This window comes from Arachis stenosperma, chromosome 6 (assembly GCF_014773155.1).
Source record: "Arachis stenosperma cultivar V10309 chromosome 6, arast.V10309.gnm1.PFL2, whole genome shotgun sequence".
In the NCBI taxonomy this organism is placed as follows: domain Eukaryota; kingdom Viridiplantae; phylum Streptophyta; class Magnoliopsida; order Fabales; family Fabaceae; genus Arachis; species Arachis stenosperma.
Genome location: NC_080382.1, coordinates 47,459,768 through 47,480,724, shown reverse-complemented (window position 1 = coordinate 47,480,724; position 20,957 = coordinate 47,459,768). Strand labels below are relative to the sequence as shown.

The following is a 20,957-nucleotide window of genomic DNA, read 5'->3' as shown; positions in this document are numbered from 1 at the left end:
AGCCACAGTTGATGATGAATCCCTATACAAAGCTTGCCATGGAAAGGATTAAGAAGGATTGAGTAGGAGGAATAGGAGAGCAGGCGTCCGAGAGCTCTACAGCACCTCCATTCCGCTTATCTGAAATTCCTACCAATGAATCTACATAAGTATTTCTATCCTTTTTATTATGTATTTTCTTTTTATTTTATATTTTCGAAACCCATAAATCAATATTTAATCCGCCTAACTGAGATTTGCAAGGTGACCATAGCTTGCTTCATACCAACAATCTCTGTGGATTCGACCCTTACTCACGTAAGGTTATTACTTGGACGATCCAGTACACTTGCTGGTTAGTTGAACGGAGTTGTGAAGAAAATAAACAGTGCCATAAGAGTATACATCCTTTATAAACAAATAACAAGTGATCACAATTTCGTCCACCACTTATGAATAATGAAATCTGAGATATGAGTTTCCCTGGGTAAAATCCGTGGCTCGCCACCACGTGTTCCAAGTTGAATCTCGATACTCTGTTGATCCTACGTCGTAAGGGTGACTGGGCACGTATAAATTCCCAGGTATGGATAGCCCCAATTGAGTGATTATATGATAAATGAATGTGAACTCTATGCATAGACTCTTGGCAATGCACGACAGGGGACAGTCTAAGGTTTTTGGACTTGTCGGGTTGGCTGGATAACCGACAGATAGGCCCCATCAGCCATAGGACAGGCATGCTTCATATGCATTTGTTTGTTTTGATTGCTATGCATTTCCTTGGTTTGCCTAATTGATATATACCACCTGCTACCTGTTATACTTGCTACTTGTGCTATCTGCTCATTACTTGTGCGTAAACTTGTTTTGTTGCTTGTTTATGTTGCATTACGGATGATGGAGGAATGGAGGAAATGGAGAAATGGTTTGGTGATAGGTTAGGATTGAAATTAAGTAAGTTAGGTATTAAGTTAAGTAGATTTAGAATACCTACCCCTGTTTATGGTTTCTGTTTAGTAATTAAGTTGGATAACTGAATAACGGAGTTCTAGGATTGCCTAAGGCATTCTTAGGACCTTATTTATTATACGCATGGCACTTTTACTATGCTGAGAACCTCCAGTTCTCATTCCATACTGTTGTTGTTTTTCAGATACAGGTCGAGAGGCTCCTCGCTAGGCGTCTGGATCCTTGAAGCGAAGTAGTTCTTGGGTGTATTTTGGGTTTCTATTTGTATATATGTACATATGTATTTAGCTTACTCTCCAAGTAACTTGTGTATGCTGCTCCTCTTAGAGGTTGAGGGAGAGATAGGAGTTTATTCTGGTATTTTGATGTATTTTGGGGATACTTATGTATATTTATATGTATATATATATATATCCCCCGGCCAGCCTTAGCTTCGCAGGCTAAGTCAGGGGCTAGTTATGTTGTTTCCTTGGTTTTCCTGTACCTTTTGCTCATTTTTATCATTTTCCGATTAGGTTTCTTAGCACGCAAGTAATCCTTTCTTTTGAGCGTTGCGCTTTTCATTTTGCGATTTTTGTTCACCCGTTTTGTCTCAACGCTCCTAGTGTATTATTTTCTTCTCTATTATGCATTTATTTTGCTGTTTAGAGGTTCGTAACACCACACTACCTCTGTTCTACGACTTAAGCATAAAACTCTGTGTAGTAGGGTGTTACAGTCACAGTCCCTTGATAAACCACTTTTTTATGGTTTATATTGTATTTAATTGAGTGGTTTTATCAAGCTTTTCACCCACTTATTCATAGGATTTGCATGATTTTACAATTCCTTCCTAGTATAGTTCTATGATTGAAAACATGCTTCTTTGGTCTTAATTTAGCTAATCTTAATCCTCTCTTATTACCATTCGATGCCTTGATCTGTGTGTTAAATATTTCAGGCTTTATAGGGCAGGAATGGCTTAGAGAATGAAGAGGAAGCGTGCAAAAATGGAAGGAACACAAGGAATTGAGGAGATGACCAGCGAGAAGTCACGCAGTCGCATGACTCACACGATCGCGCGAAATGGAAGAAATCAGAGTGACGCGTTCGTGTGCCTAACGTGACCGCGCGGATTGGAAGCTACACAAACAACGCGAATGCGTGGACGACGCGCACGCGTGGTACGAAAAAACGCTGAGTGACGCGATCGCGTGGACGACGCAGATGCGTGACGTGCGCGATCTGCAGAATTACAAAAGTCGCTGGCAGAGATTCTGGGCTACATTTCAACCCAGTTTTTGGCCCAAAAACATAGATTAAAGTCAGGTAACATGCAGAGACTCAAAGAGGACTGGAGATTCAATCATTACTCACAATTTTAGGTTTTAGATGTAGTTTTTAGAGAGAGAGGTTCTCTCCTCTCTCTTATGATTTAGGATTAGGATTTATCTCATCTTCATATCAGGTTCAATATTCCTTTTACTTTGTATTTCTCTTTTATTTTCAGATACTTTGATGCTTGTATTACTTATGTTGCCTATTTGGCTTATGCACCATTCATGTTAGGATTTTCTTAAATAATATAATTTGAGGTATTTTCAGATCTATGATTTTTATCAAGCTTTTTATATTCTTGGCTTTAATTGATTAGTTGGTAACTCTTGAGTTGTCAAACTCATTGTCGACTGAAAATTGGAATTCTTCAAGAATTAACTCGAGTTCCAATAACTCTAGCCTTTTCCAAGGAAAGACTAGGACCTGAGGAACCAAACTTATTCCATCCACTTTACTTACCTTCATAGTTAGAGGTTAACTTAGTGGGAGAAAAATTCAATTCTCATCAAAATTGATAAGGATAACTGGGATAGGACTTCCAGTTTTCATACCTTGCCAAGAGTTTTATTAGTTATTAATTTATTAATTCTTGCAATCTATTTCTCCTGCTTAAAGCCTTTTTCAAACCTAAACACTGTTTTTTCCATAACCAATAATAAATCATACTTTCCTGCAATTTCTTGAGAAGACGACCCGAGGTTTGAATACTTCGGTTTAAAAATTTATTGGGTTTTGTTACTTGTGACAACCAAAACGTTTGTACAAAGGGATTTTTTGTTGGTTTAGAATCTATACTCACAACGCGACTATATTTTACAAAATTCTTTACTAGCAAAAATCCTAACGTCAAAATGGCGCCGTTGCCGGGGAATTGCAAACGTGTGCCTTATTATTGGTTATTGTAAATACTTTTCCTTTTCTTGTTTATTTGTTTTTTCTCTTCCCCCTTTATTTCTGATAACTACTATGAATTCTCACCCCTCTCGCTTTGAGTTTGGTTCTAATTTTGTTGCAAGGAATGGAAGCTATAACAGGACTATGCATCAAGGTCTAAGCAATCAAAGATGGATGGAGCCACGAGGATCTGATCACCCTTTTTGGCAACAACAACCTCCTAGATATCATGGACAAAGACCATTCTACAATGCATACCCAACTGATAGATTTGGTGGACCCCTTGTAGCTACCAACAAGCCCCACCCTATGCTCAGAGACCATCCTCTCAACATAGTTTCAACCCACCATACTCGCAAGCTTCTTTTCACCATTCACTACCACATGACCCTTATCCACTCCAATGCCAATCCAATTACTCCCAAGAACCACCACTCCCTTATACACCATGTCCATATCCATCAAGCCAAGAAATCAATTATCTTCCAGACGTTCAGCCCCTCAACAGACTCCCATGGCTTCATGTGGAGAATCCAATGAAGAACGCAGCACAAGGAAGACACTAGAAACTCCAGTGGACAGTAGAGCATAACTTCGTATTGGAACAAGTGGAGGAAACCGGAATTGTTGAAGAAGAAGAGGAGGCAGTGGTTGAAGACTTAGGAGATGCTGAACCTCCATGGGAAAGTCAAGTCATAGAGCCTCCTTCAAAGACGTTTGAAATTGATGTTGAGGAGGGTGTACAACCTCCAAAGCATATCATGGTTGAAGACTTTGAAAGAGACAATTAAGAGATGGATTCAATTATTAATGAATTCTTATCTACATTTGAATCCTCTCCCATTGGACTTGACATGGAGATTAAAGAAGAAGAAGCACAACCTTCCATGCCCTTAGTAAACAATGAAGAAGAAATTGAATCAGAAGAAAGCTACCAAGAGGAAGAGGTTGAAATTAAAGAAGCTTGCAAAGAGGTGGAAGTTGTCAGAGAAGAACACAAAGGAGTGGAGCTTGCACATTCATTAGAAACACCTCCCCCTAAGTTGCCATCATCCTTCACAACATTCAAGTGGGTAAAATTCATATCCCTTAGCTTTCTAATTCCACTTGAATACGGGCTACTGGAGACGGATGGTCAACTTAGAGCTCTTTGTGGCATTAAGAGTAAGAGGAAGATGGTCAGTGGTAAGAATTGTCCTGCAAGGTTCATTATGGTTGGAAGCTTTAAGTTTAAACGCAAAGGTTGGTGTAGAGCTCAACTGACTGGTTCTAAGAAGTTGTTTGGCCGTTTCAGTGAGAATTCTAAAGCTGAACCACCCGGATGGCATCATGCTAATCAACTTGAAGACGGGTGTAGAAACAAGATTTGGGATCCGGGAATATATGATGATCAATTTTGGGGGCTCAAAGCTTGTGAAGAACTCCATCAAAGCTTGAGGAATTTACTTAGTATGGATAGAGCTTATTGGAAGACCAAGCATTGGTGTAAGTTTCAAGATGAGTTCAAGCACAAGCCACCATGACAAGGAGCTCGCCACATGTCCAACTTAAAGACTATAACTAAAAGTGCTAGGTGGGAGACAACCCACCATGGTATGACCGTTCCTTTTTCAGTTTAAATTTTAGTCTGTTTTTGAGTTTTGATTGAACCTGGAATTTTGCATAACATTCATTGCATTCTGCATATTGCATTTGAAAAAAAAAAAGAAAAAATAGCACACGACGCGCCAGTGTCGCTGAGCGTCCGCGTCATAGGTGCGTTGAGAAGAAAACAAAATTGAACAGAGAGTCACGTGAGAGCGTGGCTAGAGGCGTGCCTTTGGCACAAATTGATCCACGCGACCGCGTCGCTGACGCGTCCGTGTCATGTGGAAAAAATGCCTCCCAGGCGTCTGCGTCACCCACGCAAACGCGTGCCCTGAAATCGACGTCAAAAGGGCGTATGGCCGAAAGTTGAGCTAGAATTGAGCTGGACTCGTGCTAGAAGCACAAGCCCTGCCACGCGTACGCGTGCCCCACGCATCCGCGCCGTTTTTAAATTTAGGTCATCCACCCGATCGCGTCAACCACGCAACCGCGTCACCCCGGATTTTTGGCAAAATGCATTTAAACAGAGAGTTGTGCGAACGCGAGGCTGCACTCGCGCCACTAGCACAAATCTAGTCACGCGTCCGTGTGCCACACGTGTTCGCGTCACTTCCTCAAAGCGCTATCCGTGCGACCGCGTGCCTCGCGCGTCCGCGTCGCCTGCGCCGCACTGCTTATCCAAATCAGCCAAATATCTTATCTTTTCTTCCCTAAATCTAAATCTTTTCTTTCCCTTCTTATTTATTTCTTCCTTCCTTTCTTTTTCTTTCTTTTTTCCTTTCAATTGGTGGTAGAAATTTATTTGGGTCATTATTTTGCTTGTGGATTGTTAAGAAATTGCTTGACAATTATATATTATTTTTTAAGGGTGCTTGCATGTTCAATTTAATACTTTTCATACCTTATTTAATATGCATGCTTTGTGTTTGTGAAAAAGTCCGTATGACATTGTGCATGCCAATAAACATCTTGCATTTAATTGCCTCAATTTATCATGCTATGCTTCCATTGATGTCCTACTTTCATGGAATCGCGACCTTGTGTTAACGACATTCTTCTTTATTTTGGCATGATTCTTACTAGTATTGCCCTCTCCCTTGCTCTATCCCTTTGACTTCATGTCCCTTTCTCTTCTCCCTTTTTCAGGCTGGCCACCAGGAAGAGTAAAGAGAAAGACTCTACAACGAGCACCGGCTGAGGAACCACAACCCCCGCCATCTGCACATCTTTGCATGCACCGAGGACGGTGCAATCTTTAAGTGTGGGGAGGTCGATACCGATCTCCACGGGTTAGTTAGTCCCTTCTCAACACCAATTTTTGTTTTTCATTGTTGCATTTGCATGTTTGATTGCATGTCTGTTTTATTTTGCGCATATTTTACCACTTGGTTGAAGTAACATTTTCTTTTTCAAGAAAATTTTTATATCATTTCACTAATTTGAATTAAACTTTTTGAAAAACTTGTTTGAAGAAATATTATATTAGAACATGGTTTAGAGCTCGAACACACAAAACCAGTGAGATTTTGAACCTATTTGATTGGTTGCATTCTATCAACCAATATTTTATTTTTTTGGTTTGTGTTTTTCCTCTCTAAAATTGTGATATTTGTCTTGCTTAATTCTATATTTCCATTATTTGATGTATGCATGCACTTATATGATTGAGGCCTTGTTTCACTAAGCTTACATACCCATATAGCCTTAACCTTTCATTATCCTTTGCAAACCAATGTTGAGCCTATTATATCCCTTTATTCTTTACTTTAGCTCATCACTAACTCTAAGCGGAAAATAATAATGTCCTTAATTTGAATCCTTGATTAGCTTAGACTAGTGAAAGTGCTCATGAATTAAGTGTGGGAAAAGTGGATTTGGAAACGTTTGGTTTGGGAATTGAGTATGTTAGACTTTGTGTGAAAATGTGCAAAATAATAGTTGAGCACATATTATTGCATTCAATAATTTAATCATATGCATTGAGAAGAAAAAAAAAAGAAAAAAAAAGTGAAAAAGAAAAGAAAAAAAAGCAAATAATAAAAGGGGACAAAATGCCCCAAAGTAAGTGTTGGTATCAATACATATGTACTAAACTCAAATTTAGGATGCATGAATATATGGAAAACACAGTTAATGGGAAGTTAGATTTTGTATTTTAATTACATGGATTGTCTTAAGTTAGGTGGAAAGTTTATGTTAATTAAGGATTCAGATTTTAGTCTACTTGGCCAAATACAATCCTACCATGACCCTAACCCATTACAACCCTTAAAAGACCTCTTGATTTGTGTATTGGTGCATTAATTTTTTGTTGATTGTTAGATGAAGAGCAAGCTATAGAAAGTAAGATTAGTAAAGAATTGAGAGAATTAACCCTAGACACTTGAGAGTTAGAATGATATACACTACCAGTAAGGGTTTAGCGCTTAATTCTATGTTCCCTGCTTTCATGAGCTATCTTCTTCTTGCAAGTTATTTGTATTGTATTTTGTGATTTGAATTAGTAAAATCCAGTTCATATTTATTCTTGAAGGATTTATTTACTTTTTCACTAAGTAGGTAGAATCATTTTAGCATGTAGTTGCATTCACATTCATAGGTTGCATTGCATGAGTCCTGCTTTTCCCTACTCATTTATTTTGTCTCCTTGAACTTAGCATGAAGACATGCTAATGATTAAGTGTGGGAAAGTTGATAAACCACTATTTTATGGTTTATATTGTATTTAATTGACTGGTTTTATCAAGCTTTTCACCCACTTATTCATAGGATTTGCATGATTTTACAATTCCTTCCTAGTATAGTTCTATGATTGAAAACATGCTTCTTTGGTCATAATTTAGCTAATCTTAATCCTCTCTTATTATCATTCAATGCCTTGATCTGTGTGTTAAGTGTTTCAGGCTTCATAGGGCAGGAATGACTTAGAGAATGAAGAGGAAGCATGCAAAAATAGAATGAACACAAGGAATTGAGAAGATGACCAGCGAAAAGTCACGCGGTCGCATGACTCACGCGACCGCGCGAGATGGAAGAAATCAGAGTGACGTGTTCGCGTGCCTGACGCGACTGTGCGGATTGGAAGTTGCACCAACGACGCGAATGCGTGGACGATGCGCATGCGTGGAACGAAAAAACGCTGAGTGACGCGATCGCGTGGACGACGCGGACGCGTGACGTGTGCGATCTGCAGAATTACAAAAGTCGCTGGCAGAGATTCTGGGCCGCATTTCAACCCAGTTTTTGGCCCAAAAACACAGATTAAAGTCAGGAAACATGCAGAGAATCAAAGAGGACTGGAGATTCAATCATTACTCACAATTTTAGGTTTTAGATGTAGTTTTTAGAGAGAGAGGTTCTCTCCTCTCTCTTAGGATTTAAGATTAGGATATCTGTTAGGATTTGGATTTATCTCATCTTCATATCAGGTTCAATATTCCTTTTACTTTGTATTTCTCTTTTACTTTCAGATACTTTGATGCTTGTATTACTTATGTTGCCTATTTGGCTTATGCACCATTCATGTTAGGATTTTCTTAAATAACATAATTTGAGGTATTTTCAGATCTATGATTTTTATCAAGCTTTTTATATTCTTGGCTTTAATTGATTAATTGGTAACTCTTGAGTTGTCAAACTCATTGTCGACTGAAAATTGGAATTCTTCAAGAATTAACTCGAGTTCCAATAACTCTAGCCTTTTCCAAGGAAAGACTAGGACCTGAGGAACCAAACTTATTCCATCCACTTGACTTACCTTCATAGTTAGAGGTTAACCTAGTGGGAGAAAAATCCAATTCTCATCACAATTGATAAGGATAACTGGGATAGGACTTCCAGTTTTCATACCTTGCCAAGAGTTTTATTAGTTATTAATTTATTAATTCTTGCAATCTATTTCTCCTACTTAAAACCTTTTTCAAACCCAAACACTGTTTTTTCCATAACCAATAATAAATCATACTTTCCTGCAATTCCTTGAGAAGACGACCCGTGGTTTGAATACTTTAGTTTATAAATTTATTGGGTTTTGTTACTTGTGACAACCAAAACGTTTGTACGAAGGGATTTTCTGTTGGTTTAGAATCTATACTCACAACGCGACTATATTTTTACAAAATTCTTTACTAGCAAAAATCCTAACGTCACCCCTCCCTCTAACCCGTCGCAGCACCTCCGTCCATCCCTTCATCGTCGCTTATGCCCTGCGCCGTCGTCTCCCTCTCCCACACGCGTCGCGCCACCTGTCAGCACTAACTCGTCAGTGCCAACTGCCAGCGCCACCGTCATTCTACTACTCTCTCTTTTTCTCTCTACATGGACTCTCACTCTCCCTACTCCGTTATCATTGCCAGTGCTGGCGTCTCTGGTGTTTATCCATGAATCCGCGGCAGGATTTGGAAGGAAAAAATCGGTGTCATCTTCGTCGAGCTCAGCACCGGATGCATCGCTGGCGTCGGCGGTAAAGCTTCAATTCGTGGTTTAGGATTTTTTTTCTAAACTTGATTTTCTATTTTTTTTATTTGTCTAAACTTCTAATTATTTGATTTTTTCTCATTTTGCTAAGCTTTAAATTATTTAATTTTTTGTTATGATTTTTTACTTATTTGTTCTGATTCTTTTTCTGAGAATTTATTTTTGTTTTGATTGTTTTTATGATTTTAGTTATGATTATTTCTTGTTGGTTCTAATTATTTGTTCTGATTTTTTTTTTGCTAAATGGAACCCTTGTGATCAGTGGGATCTACATTAGAAAACCATTTGCATGGAGGGATGCAGATTTTTGTGAAGACTCAAACCGGGAAGACGATAATGCTAGAGGTGGAAAGTTCTAATACTATTGATAACATGAAGGCAAAGATACAGGACAAAGAAAGGATTCCACCGGACCAACAGCAAATAATCTTTGCTAGAAAGTAGCTTGACGACGGACGCACCCTGGCCGATTACAACATTCAGATGGAGTCCACCCACCATCTTATTTTGAGGCTCTGTGGCGGTGAACTCTGATTGCTGATTATGCTGGTGTTGTTTTCTTTCTGATGTTCTCGTTATAAAATTTGGATTTTGTTACTTTTTCTGTGCCTTATTGATTCTTGTGAATCTGTTACATGTAATTAAGATTGTTCCTTTGTTCTTCTGCTAAAGTATTGATTAATACAGAATAAGATTTATTTTTGCTATTACTCTGTGTTGTGCATCTTATGTCGTTCGATTTATGCATTTATCTATATATTAAGGTGTTAATCAACGTGCATTAAGTCACTAGTTACTTTGGCTTTCAATTCAGCTCACATACTTGTTATTTTCTCCTCATATTCTTGCCAAGTGCGAGTTCCTTAACCCTAGTGTCAGCGTCAAAGATCGTGTTGCTTTTCAAATTATCCAAGAGGTACAAATCTTACTGTTTTTTAGGGTTTTCATTTGTCATATTCATATTTGAAGTCTGAATGAATAAAATTTTTAGATAAATTCATAGTTTGTGACAAATTACACTACAAGAAAAAAGCCCTGCCATTAGTGGGATCTGCATTAGAAAACTATCAAGTCACTACTAGTATATAAATTGTACTGATTTCTTATATTGGAGTATATGAAATTTATTTCAACTTGGATAAAAATTGAAGTATCTGAAATTTATTTCTTTATTATGACACACATGCATTTGTTCGAATAGTACAGATACTTGATACAAGGTTTAAGTGATATGATCATTTGTTATTTTGTTTGGTTATGATATAAATTGCTTATCGGAGTGGTTTCTGATTTTTATCTTTAATTTTTTGGTAAAGAAATACTAAATGGGGGTTTCTTGAGGGTGTGAGAGTGTCTGGTGCACCGCCACCTAGAACGATCTTGGTGCAGTAGTGTATTCGTGATAAAGGTGTATTGGAAGTTCTATGCAACTATGTGAGTGCTCAATTCATTTTCGTTTTTGTATTTGATAGTTGTCTAATGGAATTGAATAGTTAGATAATAGAGTTTCAGTTGCAGGTAACTCCATTAAAGAAGTTTCAACCTTCAAGATATATAATAGGCTTATGTACTGTTGTTTGCATTGAAGTTCTTGGTAGTCCCGTGACGATTAATGATGATATATTGATGTCATGCTTATTCATACAAAAATTGTTAGAAAATTGATTGATTCTTAACATAATTGATAACCTTGATCATCTTGAGAAAAAAATAAATATGATTTTGATGAGATTATTACAATTTGTGCTCTTGGAGCAGCTGCCCGCTGGTAGTTCTGCCGCTTTGCACAGCTTACATGGTTTTGGAAATTTAAGCGAGACTATTAAGGTATCATAATTTTTTTTAAATAGTATATCATCTTTTGTGCAATTTTTAGTGTGATCAATATCCATGTATTTTCTTTGTTATTTGGAGGCTTCCAAGAAGGTAAACATACTATTTTAATATCCTATTCTAAGTCCTAACTTCAGCCATTGGATCAAATTTTTAGTGGCTATTGATTCTTGAGCTTCACTTCAGTTTAGATGTGTGTGCTTGGTTTTGGAAGCTTGTTTTCTTGTTCATTATTAGATATTTTGTATTGATTAGAGACTAGTTTTGCTTTCTAATCTTATTCACATGTTATTCTTGTCTTTTGTATGAAGAAAATAAACATGGTATATTTGATGCTATTCTTCATGGACGCATTGATTTCTCTTCGGATTCTTGGCATTCCATATCGAGCAGTGCCAAAGATCTAGTCAAGATGTTACATGTTGATACCAAGGAATGGTTTTCAGCTGTTGAATTCCTTAGTAAGTTAGTAAATTTGTATTATGTCAAAAGTGGTTTATATTTTATATTTAATTGTATTGCACTATTGTTTATGAAGACCAACTGGTTGTGTTATATCTTCAGCATAAATCTATAGTCTTATCTTTGAGATCAGATCTGTTGGAAAGATAATAAATACAACGAAGACTGAAAAACTGGCATGAAATAGATTTAATTGTGACACAAAGACCTTACTATATAGAGGTAAGCTTGACATGAAATATGCTAAAATTGATACACGCTCTATTTGTGACATATAGACACCATAGTTCCAGCCTTCTTCTATATTGAGGGAAGCTTAAGATTTTTAATTTTGATTCATTATGGCTACTTGCTATCGTTGCAGCCAATGCAATGTTTACATTCAATTTGTCAATGTTTTATGTGATTTTAATGCATACTTTTCACTAATGCTTCCTTGATGCTGGCATGAATTTTTACATTAATTCAGTTAATGAAATGATTAATGAGATGAGATGAAAATTTTCATTTGATCACTTTGCTATTAGAAAAATGTACCTATATTTTTTATTTGGGAACCTAGCGTATGAAATTGAAATAAGATTTTAGCCTCTAGTGTCTGAATTCTGATGCTATACTAAATCTTGAGAGTTAATATTAATATGTTCAGGTTAGAGATGGCGAACTATAGAAAATTAATGTCTACACATATGACTCTGATCTTGTTGCAGGTATGCATTATTATTAAAAAAGGCTACTAGTTTTGATTACTAAGTGACAAATTTAACATGCTTGAAATTAGTACTAATTTTACAATTTGTTGTATAGTTCTCATGCATACAGGTTACTGTCACTCAATAGCTTCTCCACCTCTAACAGCTATACAAGAGTTGCATGCAACCATTCATGTAATATAAATTAGTCTGAATGTTGTTTAGGAATTAAATTAATTTTTTTCTAATATAAAATTATAATTTTTTAAATGTTTATTTTGAATGTTGAATTTATTTTTTCTTAATGGTTTCATTCATATTTTATTATGTACATATATAATTCAAATATATACATGGAAGATTAATTTTTTATTATTTTATTTTATTTAAAAGATTAACTTATTTATATTTCTATTTGATTTTTGATTTTTTGATTTTTTTTATTTGAAAAGGATTAGGCCACGCTCTAGAAGTGTAACGACAAGTTTTCATTTTTCGGCAAGTTTTAAAAGCGTGGCAAAAAATAAAACGTAACAATATATCAATAAAAATTTGGCGATAGATCAATCAGCACACTTGCAGATGTGACTCTCTTAAAAGCGTATCAATAACTTAAAAAACATGTCAAAAAACTATCAACACGTTTTTTTACACTTTTCGACATATTTTAAAAGCGTGACAAAAAACTTATTTTCTTGTAGTGTCCTTCTTAGTTGAGTTATGGTGTGAGACTACACACGTCCCTCTCCTATTAGTTTTAACGTTGAGGTCACCTTAATCACCAAATTATACAAGCCACTACACTACAGAATGCACCAAATAAAATTATCAAATAAATTCAGTATAAAATCTATTAAAAATAAAATTTTATTAGAGATTGACTGAAAAGTTATTTGTATTTTTTTTTCTAGTTTGATTCTTCGTCCATTTTTAGTCTTTTAAACTATTGATCAATTTTTTCCTCACAAAATTGATTAAATGTGTAAATGAAAAAAATAAGATGATTATTCACATGAAATGTTAGTCAACGGAAAATAATACTATGGTACCTACCAAAATGAATACGTTGAGGTCCTTGTCGGAGATATTCCGTGCCTCCTCACTGCCACCGCCCTGAAATTGAAGCAGCACATCCAAGAAATCCTTTCTAGCCATATCATCACTATGCTGCAACTGCAACCGCTCCTTCACGAACTTGGAAGCAATCTCAATGGCCTTTCCCATGTCCCTCTTCATCCTCCGCTGCAGCCCCTGCGGGTCCACCCACACAAGCCACGGGAACACGTCCGCCACGTTCGCGTGCCCCGTCCACTCCAAAAGCCCCATGATTGCTTTAAACAGATCCGACCCTGTTTCCGATTCCGGGTCAAACATGTCTTGGGAAAGCATAAGGTTCCCGAACAGATTGAACGACATCAAGAACACGAATCTTGCCACGTGGACACCTTCGCCGGCTTTGAGTTTTTTAGCTTCTTTTGCTACCCAGGAAACCATGTCGTTGACGCACCTGCGCCGGACGGGAGCGGTGTCGTTGATGCGTTTCGCCACGAGCATGTCCACCGTGACGAGGCGGCGCATGAGGCGCCAGTAAGGGCCGTAAGGGGCAAGGGCTAAAGAGGACTTGTCGTAGTTGTGGACTCGCATGGTTTGAATGATTGTCCTGTCGGCGAAGTTGTGGTCGTGGGACTTGAAGAACTCAGTGGCGGTTTTGGCGCTGAGGATGGCGACGGTGTTGATGGCTCCCAGCTGGAGGCGCACAACGGGGCCGTAGGTATGGCTTAGGTTGGCCAGGGTGCGGTGTGGCATGTCTCCGAGCTGGAATAAGTTGCCAAAAATTGGCCATCCTGGTGGTCCTGGAGGGTGGCGATTGGAGGAGGAGTGGCGGTGGCGGAGGAGGAAGAATGTGAGAAGAGGCGGAAGGGAGAGGAGTACGAGAAGGAGTGAGAGAGGGTAATATGAAGGAGTGTCCATGATTGCTTCAGATTTTTGGCAATGTTGTGAATGGCTTCCTCTTCATACATTACATTGTAAATTTGAGTGTAAGTTTATAGGATTTGTAAACTCACAAAAATCATCTTCAACTTACAAAAAATCAAGATTTTTAGAATAATATTATTTGATTTAATATTTATAAAATGAATTCTCTCATTCAAAATTATTATATCAAAAAAGTTTAATAGTTAAATCAAGAGATTAATTTCTAATTAAAATAATATTATATTAGTCAACTTTTTTTATTGTAGAATTATTTTTAATTTTTATTAAAATTTTTTAATTTAAAATTTAAAATTTAAAATTTAGAATAAAAATATAATTAAAAAAATTAACTGTTATTGACTGATTTTTTTAATGTTAAATTCTATCAATTCAATGGATGAATTGAGATTTCAATATATAAATGATAAATCAGATGTAATTTAATTGTTATTTGATAAAATCTGATGTATGAATTGAGATTTTTGTTATTATTATTATTTTTATTTTTATTTTTTATCCAATATATTTTTTTAGGACTTTGACAAATTAAATCTATATGTTATTAGAATTTTATCATAATAAATCTAAAATATGATCATTGTTGTGGTGCTATGTTTACATATAAAAGCTCAGTTTAGGCAAATATAAGTGAACATGTATATATAATTCATATTTTATGCCCAAAAAGATAACTTTTGAGAAGATGCATGTATTTATAACATATTATTATTAAATAAGAGTAATTCGCTCATCCTCATCACAATAGTATCAAAAAAAAAAAAAAAAAAAAGAGGAAGGAGAGAATACCCAAACGCGTCTACATATTGAAAATTTGAAACAGATTGTGACATGTGACTCTGCCATTCTACAAATTTTTAATTCTTTTTATGGAAAACGGGGCAACCGACCAAATAAAATTTTTAATACAATAATAATATCTGCATATTTTTTTATTCGATAATGTTAAAAAAAATTCAAAATTTACTTAAAAAAAATTTAACTATTTTTAAAAGACATCTTCTTTTCTTTTCTTCTTGATATCTCTCTCTAACAAAAGACCTCTATACTCTGACATAGAGAATTTTTTATTTTTTTCTCTTCTTGCATTCCTTCTTTTTGTTTATGAACAGGAACAGAGATAAAAAACCTCTCTTTGATCCTGATCCTGAACCTGACTAAAGAGGCGTTTAAACAAGTTAGACAACAACACTCCAGAGGAAACCTCACAGAGCTTTTCGAACAAGAAATTGAGAATACAGACATGGCAGCCAATCTGAATGATGGAGGAGACGCAAGGAAGGTCCTTAGTGACTTCACTGCACCCACTTATGAATTATATGGAAAAAACATCTCTATACCTGCCATTGGTGCAAATAAATTTGAGCTAAAGCCTCAATTGATTACTCTAATGCAATAGAATTGTAAATTTCATGGACATCCAAGGTAAGATCCACATAAATTCTTATTTGAGTTCATGCAAATCTGTGATACAGTTAAGACCAATGGAGTAGATCCTGAGGTCTACATGCTTATACTTTTTTCTTTTGCTGTTAGAGACAGAGCTAGGATATGGTTGGATTCTCAACCCAAGAAAAGTCTAAACTCGTGGGAAAAGTTGGTCAATGCATTCTTGGCTAAGTTCTTTTCACCTCAGAAGCTGAGCAAGGTCAGGGTGGAAGTTCAAACCTTCAGACAAAAAGAGGGTGAATACCTATACGAAGCTTGGGAAAGATACAAGCAACTGATAAGGAGATGTCCTCCTGACATGCTCTCCAAATGAACTATCGTAGGAATCTTCTATGATGGCCTATCTAAGATGTCCAAAATGTCATTGGACCATTCTGCTGGTGGATCACTCCACTTAAAGAAAACGCCTAAAGAGGCACAGGAACTTATTGAAATGGTTGCAAACAACCAATTCTTGTTCACTTCTGAGAGAAACCTTGTGAACAATGGGGCAGCTCAGAAGAAAGAAGTCCTGGAGGTTGGCACTCTAAATGCCACATTCACTCAAAACAAGATCCTGACCAAACAGGTCAACAAAATCTCTCAGCATTTGATTGGATTACAAGCTGTAGCTGGCAACACTCAAGACCCCTCCTATGAAGGAGATGCTTATGATCCAGATCAACTGATGATGAAAAAGGTTAATTATATGGGGAATCCCAACAATGAGCCTTATGAAAATACCTACAATTCATCATGGAGGAATCACCCTAACTTTTCATGGAATGATCAACAGAAGCCTCAACAAGGCTTCAACAACAACCAAGCTGGAAGGAACCAAAATAGGCTCAATAACAAACCATTCTCACCTTCTCAGCAACAGATGGAGATGATAAATCCCATTTTTTAGGGTTTATCTTGTATTGAATTTAGAGTATTTTATCAACCTTTTGTCGCATTTAACCTATGAATTAGCATGGTTTTGTTATCTCTCCCGTACTTGTGCTTAAGTGTAAAAACATGCTTTTTAAGCCTTATTTTGATGAATTCTAATTCCTCCTTGATTCCATAAGATGCCTTGATGTGTTTGCTAGCAATCTCAGGTTAAAATAGGCTAGTCATGGATCAATGGAGCAAGGAATGAAGCATACAAGTGGAGAGAATCATAAAAAGCCAAAGAAAAGAATTCAGCCAAGCACGCGCACGCGCACAAGGCGCTTGCGCGCACATTGCGAAATCGGCCAGGGACGCGCACGCGTACCGTGCGTGCACGCGTCGTAGTCCACACGTGATCTCATTAAAGCAACACGTGCCTGGCGATTTTGGAGGGTTTCTGCAACCAACTTTGGCGCCAAACCACATATAAGAGCCAATGAATGAAAGGGAAGGAGGAGACTTTTGACCATTAGTTTTAGTTTAGCTTAGGATTAGTTTTAGAGTTAGTTTCTAGAGAGAGAAGCTCTCACTTCTCTCTAGAATTAGGATTAGGTTTAGGTTAATCTCTCTTCTTAGATCTAGGTTTAATTCATGCTTTAATTCATTTCTCCTTTATCAATTCTTACTCTTCTCCTCTTCCTCTCTCTAGTTATGTACTTTAATTCTTGCAATTCTTCATTTTGTTGTGGATCTAATGTTGTTCTTTTTTTTTCTTTCAATAATGCAATTTGAGGTAATTCATGATAATTGTGAGTTCCTTGATTGTTGTTGTTAATATTTTTGCATTCAATTGTAGGTAGAATTCATTCTTATTGTGATTTACTATACTTTCCTTTTGTGCCTTCCAAGTGTTTGATGAAATGCTTGGAAGGATGCTATAGTAGAATTTTGTGTTATTGGCTTGAGAAGGTGACTTAAGATTTTTTGAGTTACTAGTGTCCAAATGATTGATAGTTGATAGCTATTGACTCTAGCCTTCATTAATCCAATTAGTGGAAAGCTAGGATTTATGGACTTAGATTGATATTACTCACTTGACTTTCCTTTGCTATTTGATTAAAGGATGACTAAGTGGGATTAATCCTTGCAACTACCATACTTGTGGCTAGTGATAATGATGAAGACCCTTGACAACCAAACCTTGTCAAGACCATTTTGTTAATAAAATTTCATTACCATTTGCTATTCATTTTTCTCATCTAAAACCCCAAAATAAATAAATCCATAACCAATAACAAGAACGCTACCCTGCAAGTCCTTTGAGAAACGACCCGAGGTTTAAATACTTCGGTTATTAATTTTAGGGGTTTGCACTTAGTGACAACCAAATTTTTGTATGAAAGGATTTGTGTTAGTTTAGAAACTATACTGGCAACGAGAATTCATTTGTGAAATTCTAAACCATCAAAAATCCAATCATCAAAATGGCGCCGTTGCCGGGGATTTGCAATGGTGTTGTGTTATTGGTTATTGTACATATGTGAATATTGTGAATAGGTTTATCTGTTGTTTGTTTCTTAATTTTTGTTAGTTTTATTTTGTTCTCTCACTATGAATTCTCACTTTGGCTTTGAGTTTGGTTCTAATTGTGTTGTAGGAAATGTGGACTTTAATGGCAACATGTACCATGGATGGAACCATCAAAGATGGGAGGAGCCTTAAGGAAATGATCACTCCTATTGGCAACAACCTCCGGACATTTATAGGTATAATTCCCATCCTAATGCATGCCAATTTAACGGCTATGATGACTCTTTTTGTGACACTCAACAACCCCCATCATATGCCTATGAATCTCATCCTCAACATGAACCTCAACCATTCTCACAAGCCTTTCATTACCAAACACCGCCCTATGATACATATCCATCATATGATCAACCCATACCATACTCTTATGACCATTATGAGCAAGAACCCTTAGAACCACCACAACCCTATCAAGATTACTCCCAAGAACTACCTCAATACACACAATCTCCACAAACTTACCAAGTAGAACCACCTTCCTATTATGAACCTTCTCTCCAAAATAATGAACCTTCCTACTCACCCCAAGTCCAAACAGACGATCCTCTCACTTTGTTACTCCAAGGACAAGAAGCCATGAAGCGGGATACACTTGAGTTTGTGACCAATTTGACCAAGGTGGTGCACACTTTAGCCCACCAATGCTTGAATACTCAAGGTACTTCTGTGACCACATGTGAAAAGTCAAAAGAAGAGCAAAGCATGAAGGAGAAATTGGAAAATTCGGTGGAAAAGGAGGAGTCAAATTTTGTGTTAGAACAGTTGGAGGAGCCTATGATCATTGAAGAAAAAGAAGAAGTGGTTGAAGATTTAGGAAATGTTGAAAGTCCAAGGGAATGTAGCACCATGGAGCACTCTTCCAAGAAGCTTGATATTGATGTTGAAGAGGGTGCGCAACCACCAAGGCATGTCATAGTTGGAGACTTGAAAGAGGCCTATCAAGAGATGGATTCAATCATGGATGAATTTCTATCTACAATTGAATCCTCTCCCATTGGACATAAAGTTGAAGTTACAAAAGAGTGTGCACAACCTCCCATACTTTTGGTGAGCAATGAGAAAGAGAGTAAATCGAAAGAGAGCTACCAAGAGGAAAAAGTTGGCATGGTGTATATCGAAATTGAAGACTATGAAGAGGTTGATCAAGAGATGGATTTGTCCATCAATGAATTCCTATACAATTTTGAATCACCTCTCATCGGGCAAGAAACTGAAGCTCTTGAAGACAACACCAAGCCAAGTAAAAAGGGAAAGGTTGAAATTGAAGAAATTTGTCAAAAGGTGGAAATACACAAAGGAGAGCACAAGGTAGTAGACCTTGCATTGTCTAAGTGTGGGGAAGTCTCCCTTCCCAAGTTACCATCCAATACAACATTTAAGTGGGTAAAATATCTATCCCTAAGTCTTAATTTCTCACTTGAATATGGTTTGATTGAAACAGATGGTCAACTTAGAGCTCTTTGTGGAATTAAGAGTAAGAATGAGTTGTGTAGCGGTTGGAATTTCAGGGTTAAGCTCATCAAGGTCAAGGCTTTAAGGTATAGGGATGATGTTGGGACAAGAATCACTTTGTATGGGTCTAGAAGAAAGCATTGGTGGAGTAAAGAGAATTCTATGTGTCAACCACACTTAAGTCGACCACCCGTACGAGATAGTCATGAAATTCAACTCACGGATGGGTGCGAAGATAAGATATGGGATCCCGGTTCGCTATATGAAGACCAATTATGGAGACTCATATCTTGGGTAGAACTTCACCCAAGGTCGATGAAGATGGTTGGAAGTTCTATCAACCATTTGAGAAGCAAAGATCCTTGGAGATTCAAGGATGAGTACAAGCACAAGCTACCATGACAATGAGTCTCTCAACATGTCCAACTTAAGAACTTAAAATAAAAGTGCTAGGTGGGAGACATCCCACCATGGTAAACTCTTTCCACTCTCTTTTAATTTTGCTTAATAAGTGATTTGAGTTGTGATGCACGAAATTGCAATCACACTTTTGCAATTCCGCACAACTAACCAGCAAGTGCACTGGGTCGTCCAAGTAATACATTACGTGAGTAAGGGTCGATCCCACGGAGATTGTCGGCTTAAAGCAAGCTATAGTTATCTTGTAACTCTCAGTCAGGAGATCAATAATTCTCAGGTTTAATTGTGAAAAGTAGAAGAACATGAAATAAATACTTGTTTTGCAGTAATGGAGAACAGGTTGAGGTTTTGGAGATGCTCTATCTTCTGAATCTCTGCTTTCCTATTATCTTCTTCTTCATACACGCAAGGCTCCTTCCATGGCTAGCTGTATGTAGGGTTTCATCATTGTCAATGGCTACCTCCCATCCTCTCAGTGAAAATGTTCAACGTGCTCTGTCACAGCACGGCTATTCATCTATCGATTCTCGATCATGTCGGAATAGAATCCAGTGATTCTTTTGCGTTTGTCACTAACGCCCCACAATTCCGAGTTTGAAGCTCGTCACAGTTATTCAATCCCTGAATCCTACTCAGAATACCACAGACAAGGTTTAGACATTCCGAATTCTCTTGAATGCCGCCATCAATTCTAGCTTATACCACGAAGATTCTGATTAAGGAATCCAAGAGATATCTACTCAATCTAAGGTAGAACGGAGGTGGTTGTCAGGCACACGTTCATAGGTGAGAATGATGATGAGTGTCACGGATCATCACATTCATCAAGTTTAGGAACAAGTGATATCTTAGAATAGAAGCAAGCGTGGTTGAATGAAAAACAGTAGTAATTGCATTAATCCACCAAGACACAGCAGAGCTCCTCACCCCCAACCATGGGATTTAGAGACTCATTCCATGGAAGATACAATAAGAACCATGTAA

At 37.2% G+C, this 20,957-nt stretch overlaps 1 protein-coding gene across 1 annotated transcript in view; it reads right to left on the bottom strand.

Moving 5' to 3' along the window:
- The window catches only part of LOC130935968 (cytochrome P450 76A2-like), a 37,323-nt gene extending 23,111 nt beyond the window's left edge, over positions 1 to 14,212 (bottom strand). Inside the window, exon 1 of the mRNA XM_057865913.1 lies at positions 13,266 to 14,212. Within this exon, the coding sequence (XP_057721896.1) occupies positions 13,266 to 14,183 (918 nt within the window). The 5' untranslated portion in view covers positions 14,184 to 14,212. The remainder of the gene's footprint in view (positions 1 to 13,265) is intronic.
- Between the last annotated feature and the right edge of the window lie 6,745 nt (positions 14,213 to 20,957).